The sequence below is a fragment of the Camarhynchus parvulus genome, chromosome 4 (genome assembly GCF_901933205.1).
Source record: "Camarhynchus parvulus chromosome 4, STF_HiC, whole genome shotgun sequence".
Lineage (NCBI taxonomy): Eukaryota > Metazoa > Chordata > Aves > Passeriformes > Thraupidae > Camarhynchus > Camarhynchus parvulus.
Window position 1 is genome coordinate 38,487,442 of NC_044574.1, and position 18,371 is coordinate 38,505,812.

Genomic DNA, 18,371 nt, shown 5'->3' on the forward strand with positions numbered 1-18,371 from the left:
CAACAGGTGCATCTGTGATTGGCCCATCTTAGATGTTTACAATTAATGGCCAACCACAGCCCAGTTAGCTTGGACTCTCTGTCCGAGACGCAAACCTTTGTTTTCATTCCTTTCTATTCTTAGCTTAGCTAGCCTTCTGAGATAAAAATTTTCCTTCTATTCTTTTTAGTATAATTATAATGTAATATATATATCATAAAATAATAAATCAAGCCTTCTGAACATCAAGTCAACATTCTTGTCTCTTGCCTCACCTGAAAACCCCTGTGAACACCGTCACAGTAAACTCTACAAGGCCGAGTACACACACAAAATCTATATAGTGTTCTGTCTTTGCAAAGTAGGAAATGATGGGTTTGAAATGTGTTCAGTAATTCTTTTGGCTCTATAAAATGAAAGCAGTTCTGGGAAAAGGTAATAAATATCTCTAAGAAATTATTAAAACACTGCATAATTACAGGGTCAGGCACTTAGATTAGCATAAAAAGCACTTATAAAAGAAATTTGCATATCTTGGTGATCAAAAGGTGAAGTCTGAGTTCATAAGTTAATATACACTATTAAAAATCTTTCTAAAATAATACATAATTTCTTTACCAAAGTGCAGGGTGTGTGTATGAATCTGAATTTCTTTTGTAATATTGCTTATATGTTATATCAACTAAAATGTGTATTAAAATTTTTTGAAGTTTCAGTTCTGGAATGACTTAAAATTGTGAGCATCCCGTGTAGTCACTGAAGTTATTGAAATCTTTGCAACTTTATTTTCATCAGTTCGATTTGTGAAAAATTTAACTATTGATCATTAGTGAGATATGTCATAGAATGTATAGGATTTTATAGATTAAAATAAATCCTTTTAAAAAAATTAGTAACACTTAAGTAACTTTGTAAGTTAGGAGATCTTTGTAAGTTAGTTTCTTACCATCCGTTGAATGAGTATATCCTCTGAAAGGAAAGAAGTCATGTTCAGATCAATTCTTATATGAAGTACAGGAAGTCTTCTAAAAACTTCAATTAGGAAAAACAGTAAGTGAGTTGATAAGCTTAAAAATTATGAAGTCAATAGTAGTTTTTTTTGATCTCTAATATGTGAAAACAATATCTAGTAAAGGAAGCATCTTTATAATTTAAATGATTATACATTTTTATACAGTATCAAAATAATTGAAAGACCTTTCTCTGTAACTTTACTGTTCTCCATCTCCTGCATTGGAGGCCAAAATAACTGTGCTGAAGAGCCAAATTAGACATCCTGTGACAGGTGGATCATTCTGCCATGTGTAAACACCTTCTTCATCCAAGGTTTCCTTCCAGCTTTTGCTTAACTTGTGAAGCTATTGCTGTAATCTTTGCTTTCTGGACCACTTTATTAAAGTAGTTTTTACAGGGCTCAAAGGCTCTGTAGGCAGGATACATGCTACCTAAAAGTATAAAATTATTTATTGCCTACTGGGCACAATATTTAGCTGGGACTAATTTGCTGTTAGACTCTACTGGTGATGCTCTAGGGAAACCTGGTAGTACCCCCTAGAGAGGGCCTGCAAGGGGTCTGGAGAGGGACTTCCTACAAGGGCATTTAGTGATGGGACTGAAAAAGGGAAGTTTTAGATTATATACCAGCAAAGGGTATATAATCTATATAGATTGTATACCAGCAAAGGGTATATACCCTTCACTGTGAGGGTAATGAGGCACCAGAACAGGTTGCCCAGAGCAGTTGTGGATATCCCATCTCTGGCAGTGTTCAAGGTCAGGCTGGATGGGGCTCTGAGCAACCTGCTGTAGGGTAAAGTGTTCCAATCCCTACAGGGGGATTGGAATCAAATTATCTTTAAGGCTAGTTCCTTCAAACCTAAAATGTTCTATGATTCTGTGATTTCTGTCTTGGGGTGCAGTCTTTGTATTTTTGTCTTATGAAAATAGTACACTTGCTAACACATTCAGTCTACACTAAGATTGGTTCTCACTAAATACAAATGTCTTACCAACAATGTTAATTTGTAAATTGCTAAAATTGCTAAAATATGTTTTATTTTTATTTCCACATTAATCTTACTACATTTTGTTCTATTTATCTCAGTTTAATTCAGTTGTTGTTAGTTTATCCAGATGGATTTTTCTTCTATTTGTTAGGAGTAGTGCAAAGTAAAGAACAAGTGAAAATAATATATTCAGAAACACTGGCAGTAATGAATTGAGAGGTTTTTGACATTTGAAAGAAACATCTTAGTAGTGCATTGACAACTATGGTTTTCTTCCAAGAGCCTTCAACATGAAAAGGCAGCTTTGAAGGAAATTCAGGCAACTCTGTAGAAAGCAATTTAGATTTTATGATACAAGTGGTTTTTCTGATTATGTTAATCTTACCCAGCCTGACTGTGTCCCCTAAAGGCCATGGCAAAACATAACCAGGCAGACTGTCTAAATTGGGATAACTCTAAAATCTCCTAAAGATGCAAATGTAGTTATCAGAGGAGAATCGGAGAATTGCAAGAATTCTTTCGAAGATTAGTTTTTAGTAACTCAGACTTTTTTCAACCAGTTTTGGAAAAACGTGTTTGAAAATTATCAAATTTCGCTATAAAATACCATTTTTCAATTGAATTGGGCACTCATGCATTATATAGATATTATTAAATAATAATGTTGCCAAAGAGTTACTCGAAGCTAGATTTTAAACAGGTTACATTAAGTATTCTCAAAGTATTTGCAGGCACAATCACTGTGTATACAGGAAGGTAAGTTTATGTATGCAAACAGGTACATAGGCTAGGCTAATTGGGCAGATTGGCTAATTATGTTTCTAGGCAGGCATGCACAGTTTGGTGTATGCAAATTAATGCAATCAGAAGCATTGCTGGTAAATTAGGCCCATATATTTAATTTTACCCTTTCGGTGTCAACAATATCAGATAAGATGGAGCTTGCATTCAGTAATAGTTATTTTGTTATGAGACAGGTACCAAAGCCTTTTCAGGAAATTTTTGGTGGAAGAGGTTGACTTTCTTATGACATCATATATTTAATGTGACAGCAGACTAACAAGTGCAAGAACATTTATAGTGATTGCAGTAGAATTGCAAAATTAAATGACAAAATTTTATTAGCTGCAAGTTGCGGTGATCTGCGTCTTTTTCTTGCATATTGAATTATAATAAATACAGGGAAGAAACAAGTGATTTATTAAAGTGAAATAACTGCCTTGTTTGTATTTTTTTCCATGTATTAACATTTTAAAATGTAAATATATATTGCTTTATTTACATAACTCACATAAGTAATAACTAATTCTATGTGTTAGTTTTGTACCTATTTCAGGATATTGTTGACATACATCAATGATCATATCTCAAGATAATTTTTATCATCACAGTAGTTTCTCAGTTATTTCTATGTCAATGTAAGTGTGGTCATTATTATATGTGTGATCATTGCCTAGCTGTAAAAAACATAACTCCCAACACCTGGTTAAAAGGAATAGTCAACAGAAACAAATCTGATGTAATTAAATAATGATGAAAGGAAAAGTCTGAGTACATAAGTTAAATGCATCATTCAGGTATTTCATGAAATGCATGTATCTACCATAACTAGCATGAAAAATATTTTAAATTGAGTTTTCATGTTTTCCTGTCAGTGACTGACAGTCAAAAATAGCTGTTCAGCAGCTTTGATAATACAGTCACTTTCAGCATCATTGTACTAAAGCTTTAAATAGATATCCATACAAACCGTTCCCATGACCAGGTCTCTGGATTGATACCTTCAAAGTATAACTTTTTGTAATTTCTTTATCATTGTGCCTTTCATTACAGTTTTTGAAAAGTACAGATTTATGTGCTGTTTACAAAAATATTATTATTTATATAGAAGCTAGTTTTGGTAACAGTGATCTGCTGAAGGTCTCAGAGGAGTTCTGTGTAAAAGAGGAAATTTGACACTCTTCAGCTTAATTGAGTGCCCTGGGACACTTTGCAGTTAAAAGCCTAACAAAGCAGAGGTTAGGAAGGTAATTTATCTGACTATATAAAATATTTTCTGTTTTCTTCATACCTCTCCACTCATCCCAGAACTGCAATTTCTGCCTTATGAGCTTGTTCTAGTTTCCATTGTCCTTGTAATACTTTCTGAGACACCTCTTTCCTTTTCCTTCAGGTGATTTTACTTCTCTTCATCTAAAAGGAGGGCTTTTTTTCCTTTCTCTGTCTTTTCTTGTCTTCATCAAGAGCATGCACAAGCATGTATATGTACTAAAACACTAAGCACCACTAGTACATCCTTTGATTTCTTTTAGTCATCTACACCAAGTCCCCTTGTGTGTTGCACAAATTCTGCTTCTAGTCTGTTTTTTGCTGATGTCAATGAGCTTCTCTCTGTTGATGTCTGGAACTTCTGCAATTTATTTGTACAGCTTCTACAATTTATTTGTATTTTAAAGTTACTGTATCTCTGATAAACAAAAATTGCATCAGGTTGATAGTTGGGATGCCGATCCTGTCAGTAGCCTCAGGCTACTGGGGCACTTCTGGATAATTGTGAGCTACAAAAGTAACAAGAAGTTAGAGAAAGACGCAGCCATCTGTATAATCTAATGTTGCTGGAACTCATGTGAATGATTGGAAATCTCTCAGTCAATCGAAAGAAGCAGCAATAGTCTAATTATTACTATATTTTGTACATCATCAAAGACACAGTTAGGGGTTTTTTTGCTATAATAGAAACAAGATGATTTTTGCTTTGTCTTCAGATTGTGCAACTCATCAGAAAGGATTGTTACTTGTTAATTAAGGTTGTATGTTCAAATTGTTTCCTTTTTAATGCTTCCTGGTGGACATGAAAACTTCCTGTATTGGTATTTTTTTATTCATTATGCTACATAGAACTGAAGCTATTTCTGGCTTTTTCAGTAGTAACTGACACCTTCTGTGTACAGCATCTCAGCTTCCTGTTTACACTGTAAAAAATCTGTGCAGTTCAAAATTTCATTAAACAGCATAACATGAATGCAAACTCCTATGATTCCTGCATTTTTTTTTTTTTTTTTTTTATCTAAAAGACCACATTTATAGCTAAAATTATTCACATAAACATTAGTATGGCTTAGAAATGGGCTTTTAGTTTTTGTCATCACCAGTTTACTGTTAGGTGTGTGCTTTTAGCCTTTTACTCTGCTCATTATAAAACCAGAGGATGAGGAGTTTATTTTCTCATGTTTCTTTTTATTACTCCACACCAGTTCTTCTCAAACAATGATTCATTACTAGCAAAATAGTTCTTGATTATTTGTAGGGGAAAGAGTTGAAGGAGTTCTCTGAGAGTTCTGCTCCATGAAAGAATGTTTGATTTGAGATTTTATAAGTTTGAATATTTGTGTGTGTCCTGATAGATCATTGCTATGTTCTAAGTGTAATCAATTTTAGGTTTCTTACTAAGATCCCAAGGAAAAAAAAAAAACACAGTAGAAAAATCATGTGCTGCTGTTTATTTTTTTTATTTATATGCAAGAAGTAACTTCTTCATATGTTGTTCGGTCATAAAGGAGCTATTTCATGATACAGTGGCTGCTAAATGCTTTCATAGTTGGGGAAAAAAAAGGAAAAATTAATGAAAATTAATGAATAAGAATTAATTGAAAACTATAGGGAAAAAGCATGCCTCTCTGAAGATGGCCATATACCACAAACTGAAAGCTATAAAAGTATTGGGAAGAAGCATCAGTAACTTATTTTAGACTTCTATTCTGACCCAGCATAGCCTTTTCCTAAGTTGAAATAATCCATCTAGCTCTGTCTATGTTTATATGAGGATACACATATATGATTGTGTAGATTGATTCTGTGCTCCAGTGGACTAACTTGTTTTTTTTCCCTTTGGACTATATATTGAGTGAAGACTGAATTTTGCAAATTATAGACAGTGAAAGACAGTGTTCAAAGAGGGGCAAACAGTAGGACCTCCTCCCTGTTTCTCTAGAAGTGTTTATGACACAGTTCTCTAAAACCTAAATGTTGCCTCCTAAAATACCAATATTGATACAATAGTTCTATTCATACCGTTTAATAACAAAAAGAGTAAGTGTAATGTAGTTTCAACATCTTTCACTGATCAATACATGTAACAGTCCCCAAAGCATCGTCTTAATCATCTTTTTCTACTCATATGTCTTAGAAAGTGAAATAATATGCAGGCATCAAGTATCACTACAGTGAGTTAAAGTATAAAGGTGAAGAAGTTTATGCTAAAGACATTGGCAGCCCTTTATGTAAAAGAAAACTTTATGGTTCAAATTATGTATGGCTTACTGTTTGTAAAGGCTCATTAAAATACCCTGAATATGTTCTATTTTCAATACTGCTTATCAGAATTACATACTTTTTGTTTACTTACAGTATGAAAGAGGCTGGTTTAGGCCATAAACAGTGGAGGGGTGGTCCCATTTCATCAAACTGCAAGCAGTGTCCAGTAGTTTATACCAATCCTGTTTGTGGATCAGATGGTCACACATATTCTTCTCAGGTAAGAATTGAATAAAGAACTAAATTAATCTTTCATTGTTCCAGTCAATTCCAGCTCTTGGAAACTAAAGTAATGTATTGTAACACAAACCAGTATTTATTTGTTTTGGCTAAAATATGTGTTACAGAATGCAACCTAGAGGAATTCCAGTATTTTGTATGATGGAAAAGCAAAATGGTAGCAAACCCTAAGCAGCATAAACCAGTCATACCTGGAGCAGCAGAGTGTAGGAGTGCTCCACAATGTAACAGAGCACCTTGAGTGCTCTGCTGTGTGACAAGACACCATGGCAGGGTTTGAATAACCAAAAAATGTTGGGTGTCCCCAGCTGGGGTTAGAATAGGCTTATTAAGTCAGATTTTTCCAGTTGAGCATTGAAGGTGTGCTTCAAATTCCAGGCACCTAGACATAGATGTAACATAGCCAGAAAAAAAAGTAATAATGTAAAGGATTGTTTGGTATCTTTCCTCACAACAGTGTATTATGAGTCTTAATATCATAATCAAATCTTTCTTTTCTAGTCCTTACCTTCCTGTCTTTTCTGTCATATATAGAGATAAAATAATGGTTTTAAACGTTACCATCAGTTTACCCAGTCTTGTTTGGATTAAATATTTTGTGTTGCTCCTGCTAAAGTCCAAAAATCCTGGATTACAGTGCAGAGGTGAAATTGTGAGATGGAGGGAATTCATAATGCTGAAAACAGATTAATTTATTTAGCATTGTTCATTAAAACTTTGAGCAGAAGAATGCTCAGCCAATATTTACAACTGAGTCTTGTTTAATAAAAAAAAGTATGGGCTCTTGATAAACCCATTTTTCTCAGAAACAGCACATACTTCAGTAGTGTGAAAGGAGCTACTGCATTCTGTCTTACTGACACTGTGTCCTTACACCAACAAATTGTTTCATTAGTAGATAATATCCAGTGCTTCAGGAGAAGTATAATAATAGATTAAATTGATGAAGATACAAGAGCTCTGTACTTGTTAGTTATGAAGAAAAAATTATGTATTGCATTTTAAACAAAATACTTTAAGGATATTTCCTAGTATCTAAAGATTTTTGGAGTTTCCATAACTTTTTTTTTTGTTTTTTACATAATCACAAATTAATCACATCTGAAGTTTACAAATCTGTAGTCACATGTGAAGTTTACAAAAAAGAATTAGTTTCCAGGAGGGACTGGGTGTTGGTTTGAACACCAAGTATTTTCTCCAAAGATATTTTATTCTTGATAAACTAAAAACATCAGATTTAACTGGTGCTTCCTAAACCCTGAAAATACTCAGGCTTTTATCCTAAATCTTACATTAGAAAATGTTTTCCCTACTAACTTGAATATTTAATCATAGGGATTTGGTCTGGAACCCTAGTTTTCCTTTACAGAAAGCAATTAAAAACTTCTAATGCTTACACCAGCTTATCTGAGGCCCTACAAATGAATTCTGGAGTCTTTGGCGCAGCTAAAAAAAGACTTCCTTTCCTTGACACTATGACTTTATTTAGGAATTTGAAAAGTGTTCTGATTTTCATTAACTGTAATCTCTTGCCTATGGTTTTTTTATGAGCTAAAAGTGTGCTGGAATCTTACTAGACATTAGGTGATGCTGTCCTTTAGTATTTACTTTGCCTTGCTGTCCAAAGATTCAGGCAGTCTTTAAGTCTCAAGTCCAGGCTGCACACAGATAAAATACAGATGGTAGTCTCTACAATTTTGCAGTTTAAATAGATGAGGTAGATAAGTTAATATAGTGAATACTGGATGAGTAACCTTTATTTTTTGAATACTGTATACTTCCTTTATTGTAATCTCTCCCTATGTTCTTGCTAATGTAATACAAAGATCACTTTAATCTCATTGTTTATTTCCTATTTTACCACATAGGAATGCTGTGTTCTAAATAGCTCTGTAGGTAGAAGTGACCTTTCTGTTCTCTCATGGTCTGGTCTGGAGTAGATGTACAAAAGTCTAGAAATATTGATGAGATGCAGATATTTTTAAATCAGTTCATGTGTTAAAGGTGCAGCTGTTCAAAGGGAATGATGAAGAATGAGTGGACGAAACAGGCACATTGTGCTGCCATTCCAGTGCATTGTCAGTGCTGCAGTACCTGTTATCCAACCTCAATATCCCTTGCATGCAAACAATGCAGAAATAACATTACCATCAGAGATATTTTGCGTTGTACTTTTTTCTTCCACTGCCTTGTAATGGTAGATTTCAAATCTCAGCTTACAGAATAAAAATTCTAAAAACTTTCATTGCCATAGAATATCTATATTAGCCTATAAATATTTATTTTTATTTATTGTCAGTGATATGAGGCTTTTGTGTTCTGTGCTACCAGTTGCATCAAAACAGAGGTCCTTGCCAAGTTATTGCAAGCGCAGTGTTTTTAAAAATTGACTAAAGACAAATATTTGTGTTCCTGTATTCAATATTACTGGCATAATAACAATGTTGAAACAAAAATATTACATGCTGAAATGTAGAGTAATCAAAGTGAACATGAACCATTGTGCTGGAAGAAATTCAGTATAAAGAGATCCTGCCATTGCCTTGGCACCGTGGTGGTGCAATTTGTACTTAATGGCCTTTAAATAATACTTGCATGTGTTCTACAGGTGGTGTGTTTTTACCTTCTGCATTTCTTTAAACTTTGGCACTTGAAAGTTCAGTATGCATTTTTGCACTAGAAATTCTCAAGCATTGCTGTCTCATGAGGCTTTAGTACACCTATGTACTTGACATTCTCCATGAAAAACACAGCCTGTTTGTTGCTTCATCTTTCCTGGGATTAATGGGGAAATAAAAGGACATGAGTGCAGCTCAGATGGGTTGTTTTGAGTCAGGAACCCATTCTTTCACCCAGGGAGGCAACTCACTGCTGTACAGCACACACTGTAAAGCTGGTGTAGCTGGGATGAGATGCTGATGCTCAGACTTGGGTGCTTCTGTTGGAACAATTCTCCCAAATTGCACTGTATTGTAGCTGGACTTTCAGAAAAATGGCCAAGAGGGAAAAAAAAATACAGTCATGCAGATGAATCTTCTTCTGAGTAGATTTTGCTTATTTTGATTTCAGCTCTGGTGTTTGATATAATAGGCTGAGGTTTTCTCTCTTAAGTTGAATGCAGTTGAAAATTAGTCCCACTTCAGCAAAATCTAACCTTAAATAAGGCAAATGAGCAGTGTTTGCAGTATTTTGAAAACACAGCAGAAATAACTTAATCTTTAAATTATGCCCATTGGCCAGGATTGCTTTGGCGGTTCTGATGTTAGCAGCAATTTGCTCAAGATGGCTTCATACTGATAGTGAATTTTTTATGAAATATATTTTCTCCTACCTATAAAAGCTTCATGTTATTGATGACAACCCTATATGTGTAAATAGCAATAATAATTATGTTTTTCAAAAATGATGGGTCTAAACTAGCTTCTCAGACTAAGACGCAAACTGTACAGAAAAGTAGTTAGAAAAGAGGATAAACATCTTGAAAGACTCCACAGATAGACAGGTATGTGTATTTAGATATTTTTAATATTCAAATACTTTCTTCAGTCTCCCAAATTACAATTCCTTTCTATAAGGAGGTTTGAAAGAGTTGGGGATAAAATTGCACAGTGTGAAGGAGTGAGTTTAATATTCCATTCAGTTTTTGTTTGCTATTTTGCATGAATCTGAAATAGATTTTTATTCTCACATCATCCCATATTTAACATTATTCTTTTTCAAATCATTGCTATCTTTATTATTTTCAGGTATTTTTAAAACTTTAACTTACTGCGAAGAGATTTATTATGTTTATTGTGTTTGGTATAAGACAGCTTGTTGGGAAGAAGCAAACAAAAATACATATTGGCATTTTTAATCTTTGTTGTTATTTTGAGGATTGTGATTTTGTATAACTTAAATTGATTTAAATGTACTAATTAGTGTATTGTGAGCTTTCAGATCACTTGCCTGAGCTGCTCACAGTTCTTTTCTGCTTCAGGAGAGATTGCTAGAAACAGAATTGCTATTACAAAGTAGATGTTTTGTATTAGTAAAAAAAAGTGTTTTTCACAAGCCTGATTCAATGTATGTCAGTCTTACTTCTTAAATTGGGCTAATCCACTATGTCTTTCCATTTTTATCTTCCTTGTTACTAAGCAATCTGCTGTAGACTTAACTGTCAGTTGAAATGTAGCCAAAAATATTAAGGTGAAATCGTTGCCTGCCACCTTTAGTAATAAAGTAATGTAATCTCTCTGCAATAAATTGTTTGACAGTGTACAAGTTCTTCTACTTTTGCAACTGCAAGGATCTTCTTTCAGGTGCTTTACCAGGACTGATTTGTTTTTCTAATAAAAGTAGTTTTTGTCAAAAGGGGCATCTCAAAATCAAGATTTGTATCTCTAGCCCAAGCAACACCCAGCCAAAATCACCCCTTTGTAAGTGGAAAAATTCAAAAACTTCTTCAGACCAAATCTGGGTTGTACTGTTAGAGTGAGCTTGTGGCTGAGGTATGCTGGCAAATAAAAAATGGTGCTGGTAAATGGGGGGGCAAAAAAAACAAACCCCAAAAAATGCCAACAAACCATGGCCAGCCCTTCTGCCCCATTGTCTCCCCTTTAGAAACCCCACAAACAAATGAAAACCCTGTTACCAACTTTTGTTGAATGAGACTGAAGAATACACAGTGATAAAAATAAAATATGTCATCCTTGATTGATCCTGGATTATACTTTGGGTCTTTACAGAAATAGTAGAAACAGGTTGTTTATTGTTTAAATGCTTAGAAAAGGCAAACAATAAAAAAATGAAGGAAATGAGATTGGCTGCAGCTGAAAAAACAGACATGGATGGGTTTTGCCAGTAAGACCTGAAATTTTATCTGGAACTTTTATAGTGATAGGATGTGGTATTAAAAAGAGAAAAAAAAAGCAGAGAAATATCGTAAGGGTGACTAGCTTTATATAATCCAGATTTTCAAATAGGCTGATGTACTAAAAATTCCAAGTTATATCAAATTATACATAACTGATCTCTTTATCTACTGCATTGAAAATAAATAGCTGCTAAAACTGTAGAGAAAAAATACAATAGTTTAGATAACTAAATGCTTTACAGAAACTTTAATATTTTAAAATTCTAGCAATTCAGTATTTCTCAGACTAGGATGATGTATTTATACGAGCAGGAATTAAATTTGATTCCCTTTTTCATTTCCAGAATATCATGTTTGTTTAATATATTGAATTTGCATTAAGAGATACCTAAAATTTAATACTGCAATAAAAACAAAAGAAAAAAAATTTGCAACTTTATGGACTGGAAAATATTTTCCAAAGACTCAACTGTATAATTCCTTTAAATGGAGGTCTGCCTTGGAATGGATGAGATGCTGACCAAGAGCTTAAGGGTCAGGATTGAAGGGAGACAGGGACAGGTGACATTAAAGTGGGGCAGTGCTACAGGCCACCCCACCAGCAGAAACAAGTAAATGAAGGCTTCTGCAGACAGATGGGAGGAGAATCACTTTCACAAGCTCTGGTCCTCGTGGGAGACTTCAGCTGTCCTGCTGGAGGGACAGCAGAGCAGGGCACCGGCATTGCAGGGGGTTCATGAGCAATTCATCCTCCAAGTGATAGAGGAGCCAAGCAAGGGGACCTGCAAGACAGCTGGAGAGAGACTTTCTGCAAATGCATGTAGTGATGGGATAAGGGAGAATGGTTTTAAACAGACCAGGAGTAGATTTAGGTTATATATCAGGAAGAAATTCTTTACTATGTAGGTGATGAGTTGCTAGCACAGCTTTCCCAGAGACGTTGTGGATGCCTCAACCCTGGAAGTATTCAAGGCCAGCTTGGAAGGGGCTTTGGGAAAAGTAGACTTATTTGCCCATGGCAGGAGAGTCTGAACTAGATGATCCCCAAGGGCCTTTCCAACCCTCATACGTGGAATCATACTGTGACTGTGTGTGTTTTTTTTAAATGGTCTTATGTTTTTTTCTGGAAGAGAAAGCATCTAGGCTGGAAGGAAAAATCAATAAAAGAATAGGATAAGCTGGTAAGTGAAAGAAATATCAGTCTTTATTAAAGAACTGTCATGTCACAGCAGTAGGATACAGAAACAAAATTCCGAATGTAAATTTGTGTGTTAACTGTCAAATGGGACAGCCAGTAAAACAAGAGAAGCCACACTTCTGAAAGTGGAGATTATAGTTAAGGATTCAGATTTCTTAAACTTTAGATTGCATTAGAGACATACAAACTTACGTGGAGAACAGTCTTTTCTCTGGGAGGTTCAACCATCAGAAGTTAATATTTTGAAAACAGTATTTAAAATGTTGTAACTGGAATTACAACCAAAATAATATGGAATCACCTTGGCACAGCAATTCTTTTTCAGAAAAATGTGTCCACATCATATGCAGACAGAAATGCATAGGAGCTGAACACAGGAGCTGGCTTAGTTAGCCTTGTGGAGCAGAAACCAATTCTGTAAAGACACCAACAGAGAGAAGGGTCTGGGATGTTGAGGCAATTAATAATGTTCTTATGTTCTTTGTAGTTGCTGGAAATATTAAGGCACTGATAAAATAGTGTAGAGGTTTGAGATGAACTGTGTCAGTTGCAAGTAGGAGATCAAGAGACACAATTGCCTCAGATTTACCAAGTGGAATCCATTAAAGCACGTGGTTTCAATGGAGTAGAAGATAAGGATGGTAATAATTCAAGAGATAGTTAGGTGGATTTAGAGGATTTTTATGATCTTTGGAGGCTACTGTTTAGGCATTTATTTCTAAAAAAATGGAAAAGCAGCTTTTAATAGGGGGAGAGAATGGTTAAAGATGACATGAAGTGGAAGAACATCAACCTAGAAACAGATTTTGAGAGTTTATAGTAACAATCTCTGATAAGAATGGGGTTAAAGAAGTTGATATGGAAACAAGCAAATGGCAAATGAGAACTGACTCGGATCTTGGCCCAGTGAAAGCTGCAAATAAAGTGAAAATTGCTAGAAAAAATGTAATTATTCAACTTAAATTTTTTAAAACATGTAATTAAATTTATTAATGAAATGGGAAAAAACGTGTTTAGCTTCTAAAAATATATTCTTACACAGTGTTCATGCAGGTCACATTTGCACATTTAGAAAGAAGCTGAAATACTGTGAAATTTAGGTTTCAGACACTGTAACAGAGAATTAGACCAGCAATGCTGTAGTGCTATAAACTAGTCATGTTGACCTGGAGAAAAAGAGAAACTTCAGTCAACTTTTTTTTGTCAGATTCCAATGAGGAAAAATGTCTGTACCGTTAAAGAATTTTCTTCCAAGTCTCATGTTTTGGGTTTGTTTTTTTTTTATTCTGTAATTCCTGCAAGCTCACAATGAAATAGTATAAATGTGAGCCAATTGCTATGTGGATATTTCATTGAAAACAAATTCAGACATATGGCTGAGTATCAGAGGTAAGTCCTCTGCATCATAGCAATGTGTCAACAACAGCAAAAAATAGTAACATCTTAGGCCACCATGGACTTAATGGAAAAGAAAAATAAGCACTGATGTAGCAAAATTTGTCACTCTGGCTCTTCATTCAAGACATAACATAGGAAAACTTGGCTTTGTGTTGTCCTGGTTTTAATCCATATGTGTTTGTCACAAAACAAGGAAAATTTTTGCACGTTTTAGAAATCAAGTGCTAACAGCACAAAGGGGAAAGATTTAGGCTCAGTTCTGTGTGCCTCTACACAAAATATATCTCTTTAAATTCAAAAAGAGATATGTGATCTACTGAAAAACAGTCATGCTTTGGAATATTAATTCCCACTTGTACAAGACAGTGTTTCTTCCCTGTGTGAAAACTAGTATGAATGTGGAATTTCATAAATATTTTTGTCACTGATAGCACATGGAGCCTTGTATTTTGGACTGTTTAATAAATTAAATCTAGCTCTTGCAGTTCAAATGAATATTAGCATACATTTTTAGGTAAGCAAAAAAGCAGAGAGCTGTACAGGCCATATGCTGATAAGAAAACTGAGAGTGCCTATGTGTTTCACCTACTTGTAACCGACTATATAGAATTTATTTTTCCTTTTTATTTGCTTTCTCTTTTTTTTCCCTTTTTTTTCCTTCTTCCTTCACCACAGTTGACAAAGAATTGTTTAAATGTCTTTGAAACTTTGGTGGGATAACCCAGTATGGACTGTCTAGGTCTGTGCATGTTGCTTTTAGTACTTTTATAATTTTTCATGTAATTGAAACTAATGAACATGCCCTTTAGATGCTATTTTAGCTCACATACAACTTTATAAATATTTCAACTTAGATATAATTGGATGAATTGAACTTCTTTAATTAGCAATGCAATCAGCCGGCATGGCTTAGGAAGTCATATTACATTCAAAATACAGTGATAATGCATACTAATAAGGAATAAACAAATTGTTTTAACAAAAAATTCCACACTTTTAGAACCCATTTGTGTCTTGTTATAAGGTTTTACAGCTTTGCCATTACTTCTATTTTACTATTGCCGTTATTCAGAAATTTGCATGCCAGATGAAAATCACTGAAGAGCTTTACTAGCTGACTTTTGAACCAATGTAGTCAGCTATTTTTAAGATGCTTGTGTAGGAGAATGAAATTATTTCGTTCACCTTTAAAAATGGGTGAATGTCTTGTTTGAATGTTATTTTTCTAATTTGTTGTAGGAACTTGAAAATGTAAGGTTTGTTTTATCTGAGAAATATTTATTTTTCTGTCTCTCAAGAAAATTTCTCCAAATGGCAAAATACTGAATGACAGCAGTGGGGTGCGCCAGGGATTTTGCATACACACAGTGTTGAGTCACATTCTGTGCATCTCTAGCTTGGGTGGGATAAATGTGATGGAGAAATTTGTAACAAGGAGCCTGATGAAGTGCTGAGATTTGGACTATACAGGCAAGAGCTCTGAATAAGAGCCAGAATTTGAGTATATGCTTGAATATATCAGAAAGAGATTTATGGTTTTTGTGTTAAGCATGCTTACCAGAAGCTTTTAGTAAAAGTCTGGACTGCATCAATGTTTATATTTTTGGAATAAGCCAAGGCATGATATAATATATAACATAGTTATATATTTTTACACCTTTTGTGAATTTTTTTTTAAAAAGCAATTTTTTTTTAATTTTAAATTTTTTTTTACATAATTTATTGTATTCAAGGAATATTGAAATGCTGATTTGGACTTGAGGAAATATATTACATTTGTTAAACAAATACTAAAAGCATTATTATTAATTATTCTCAATTTACTAGAAATAGTGTATTTCAAGGAGGGATTTGCCAGTAGTTAGCCTGTTTGCCATATGTATAGCATAAGATAGTGAGCTATATATTTTGCAAACTGAGTAGGTGTCTAAAAATTCAGCCAGCTGATTTTAAAAGCAGATAAGTTCTTTGAAGGATTTACAGAAGCTCCTAAGCATCATATGTTTCTAATAGCCTCTAAGTAGGAAAGCAAAGATAAGTAGGTGCCTAATTTAAATAATCCCAGTAGGCATCTATTGGCATATTTCTATGATTTAATGTGTGTTCCAGGGTGCCCAAAAAAGATTGACTATCTGGTTGACCTGATTTCAATGATTCCAAGCTTTGAATTTTATACTATTGCGCTGCAGAGCATTAAAGGAAACAGGCAATAGTTAGGGTGGACAGTAAGAAAACTGTGCATACAGGTTTTCATTTTGTCATGAAAAGAGCATTCTCTAGTTCTTAGTTTCATTAAAAAATGTATCATCAATGCTCTTTCAACGACAAAATATTTTCTCAGGATGTTGGTTCAATAGACACATTTCCTGGTTTTTTCTGATTAAAATGCTAGTTGCATGTCTTTAGGGTTGTTCTATTCAATAGCTGTTTTCATTTTAAATAGCAGTACTTGTTTACTGAAAAGCTTTTTATCCAAACTCCTATTTTATAGGTGAGTATACCATGCTTTTATACCATGCTTAGCAGGTTACTGATGAGAGAAAAAGGCATTTGTAGATCTGGGTGATGCTTCATGGATAGATTTGCACATTAATTTTTCCATTCTTAAACTTAAATTTGTTGAAAATGTGGTCTCTTGGCATTATGCCTAGCTGCATTTGGCTTACAATTCTATACCTTCTTGGCTGCTTTTTGTAAAGAAAAACCAAATTACCTAAAATTTTCCAAATTAGGTTTACCACATCATTAACTTTGGCCATATTTTCACCTTCATTTTAAGCCAGCCTAAAGTGATTGTATGAAGCAGCCCTTTACTTCTCTCCCATGTTCTGTATCAGCTAATGGTCTGTGTTGAACTGGACCTGGAACACACCTGATCAACACTCACCCTACCCACCCTGCCCCTGTGTTTGGTGACAGGAACCACCAACTGAGTTAAAAAAGATACTTTCTTTACATATTTGACTTAGATTCAAATCTGAGGACGTAATTTCATGTAACATTTTGCACCGAATAGAGTAGAGGCAAATTTTGTGCTGGGGAATGGATGTAAGCTTTGTGAAATAGGAATAAAGTTTGAAAATGGGGAAGGTGGTTAAGAAAGCAGCATGAAGATAAGTTGAAAGCACATAGTACTCAGTAATCAGAGATTTTCTGTTCAGCTGTCAGAGATACCAGCTTCTAACAAGAGAGAGGAAACATCTGTATTGATGCATGAATGTGGAGCTTTGTGGGAAAGATTTCTACCATTGAAACATACAATGATATTAGGAAAAATATATCTGTGTGGTACTCTAGCAATGAGCTCTTTTCTCAGAGATCCCCTTGATTGCATCATACAGGATGCATCATTCATCTGACCATGAATTGTTGATCATCCAGAAAACATACAGGAAAGAAAGAGCTGTGAGCATGTTTTGGTGGGAACATATAGACTTAAAAAGATATTCCAAATAAACCCAGCAATTCTATTGGTAGCTTATGCACCGATAATTATCAGGGGGAATCTGAATTTAATTATTTTTGTATTTTTCCTTGGAATTGGATAGCATGTCCTGTTTGATTTTTAATTGTACAAAAACATCAGGGACTCCTACAGAGCTGTCGTTGAGATAAGGTACACTTAAAGGAGATGGTTACCTTCCAAAGATGAGACACACTACAGTTGCATAAATATTAATTATTAGTTTTCTAAAAAGCAATTTACTAAATGCTCAGTATTAAATATGATGGTGTTCTAGAAAGTATTTCTGTAAGTATCAGCACCTCAGCACATGAAAATATCTTAACACTGACTCTTAACACTGAATTCACACTTTGTCCAATATTTCAGATATGCTTCTGTTTAGAGAAGGATGTGTTGATGCATCTGGCCAGACTTCAGTCTTTCAGTTTGAAGGGCTTGAGGCACATAATGGACACAGTATTCACTGGACATCTAGATGAATATCCTGGCAGCTAATTTCTGCTGACTTGTGTGCTGTAGGGATGTATCAGATCTGCTTCCAGCTGCCCAGGATGTATACAGATGGAGAAGAGGGATTGGAGGGGAGTGTCTGCAGATTGTACCTCAAGGCTTCTGTTCATGAGCTTCTGTTCTTCACTTGCCAGAGAAGTCACAGGTGTCCTCATTACTTAGTTTGAGTTAGTTTTGTTTAAAAGCCACTAGACATTCCTGGCAAGACAGTACTCTTGTGGAAAAATGTTATCTAGCACTGAGGTTGAAGCATTCTCAAAAAGGAATGCAAGAATTAAGTCTGTGAGAAAAAGCAGATTGATAAAATTATTGGAAATGCCAGAGTCCGTGCTGCACAAGGACTTTATCTTTCTTTTTGGGTAGACTTATAATGCAGTTTTCATTCTGTTGCTTTCTTTGAGAGGA

At 34.6% G+C, this 18,371-nt stretch overlaps 1 protein-coding gene across 2 annotated transcripts in view; it reads left to right on the forward strand.

Annotated features, from left to right (window-relative positions):
* Positions 1 to 18,371, forward strand: part of SPOCK3 (SPARC (osteonectin), cwcv and kazal like domains proteoglycan 3) — a 158,531-nt gene that overhangs the window by 88,522 nt on the left and 51,638 nt on the right. For both annotated transcript variants that reach the window (XM_030947317.1, XM_030947319.1), the window contains exon 5: positions 6,393 to 6,519. In XM_030947317.1, coding sequence (XP_030803177.1) covers positions 6,393 to 6,519 — 127 coding nt within the window. The remainder of the gene's footprint in view (positions 1 to 6,392; positions 6,520 to 18,371) is intronic.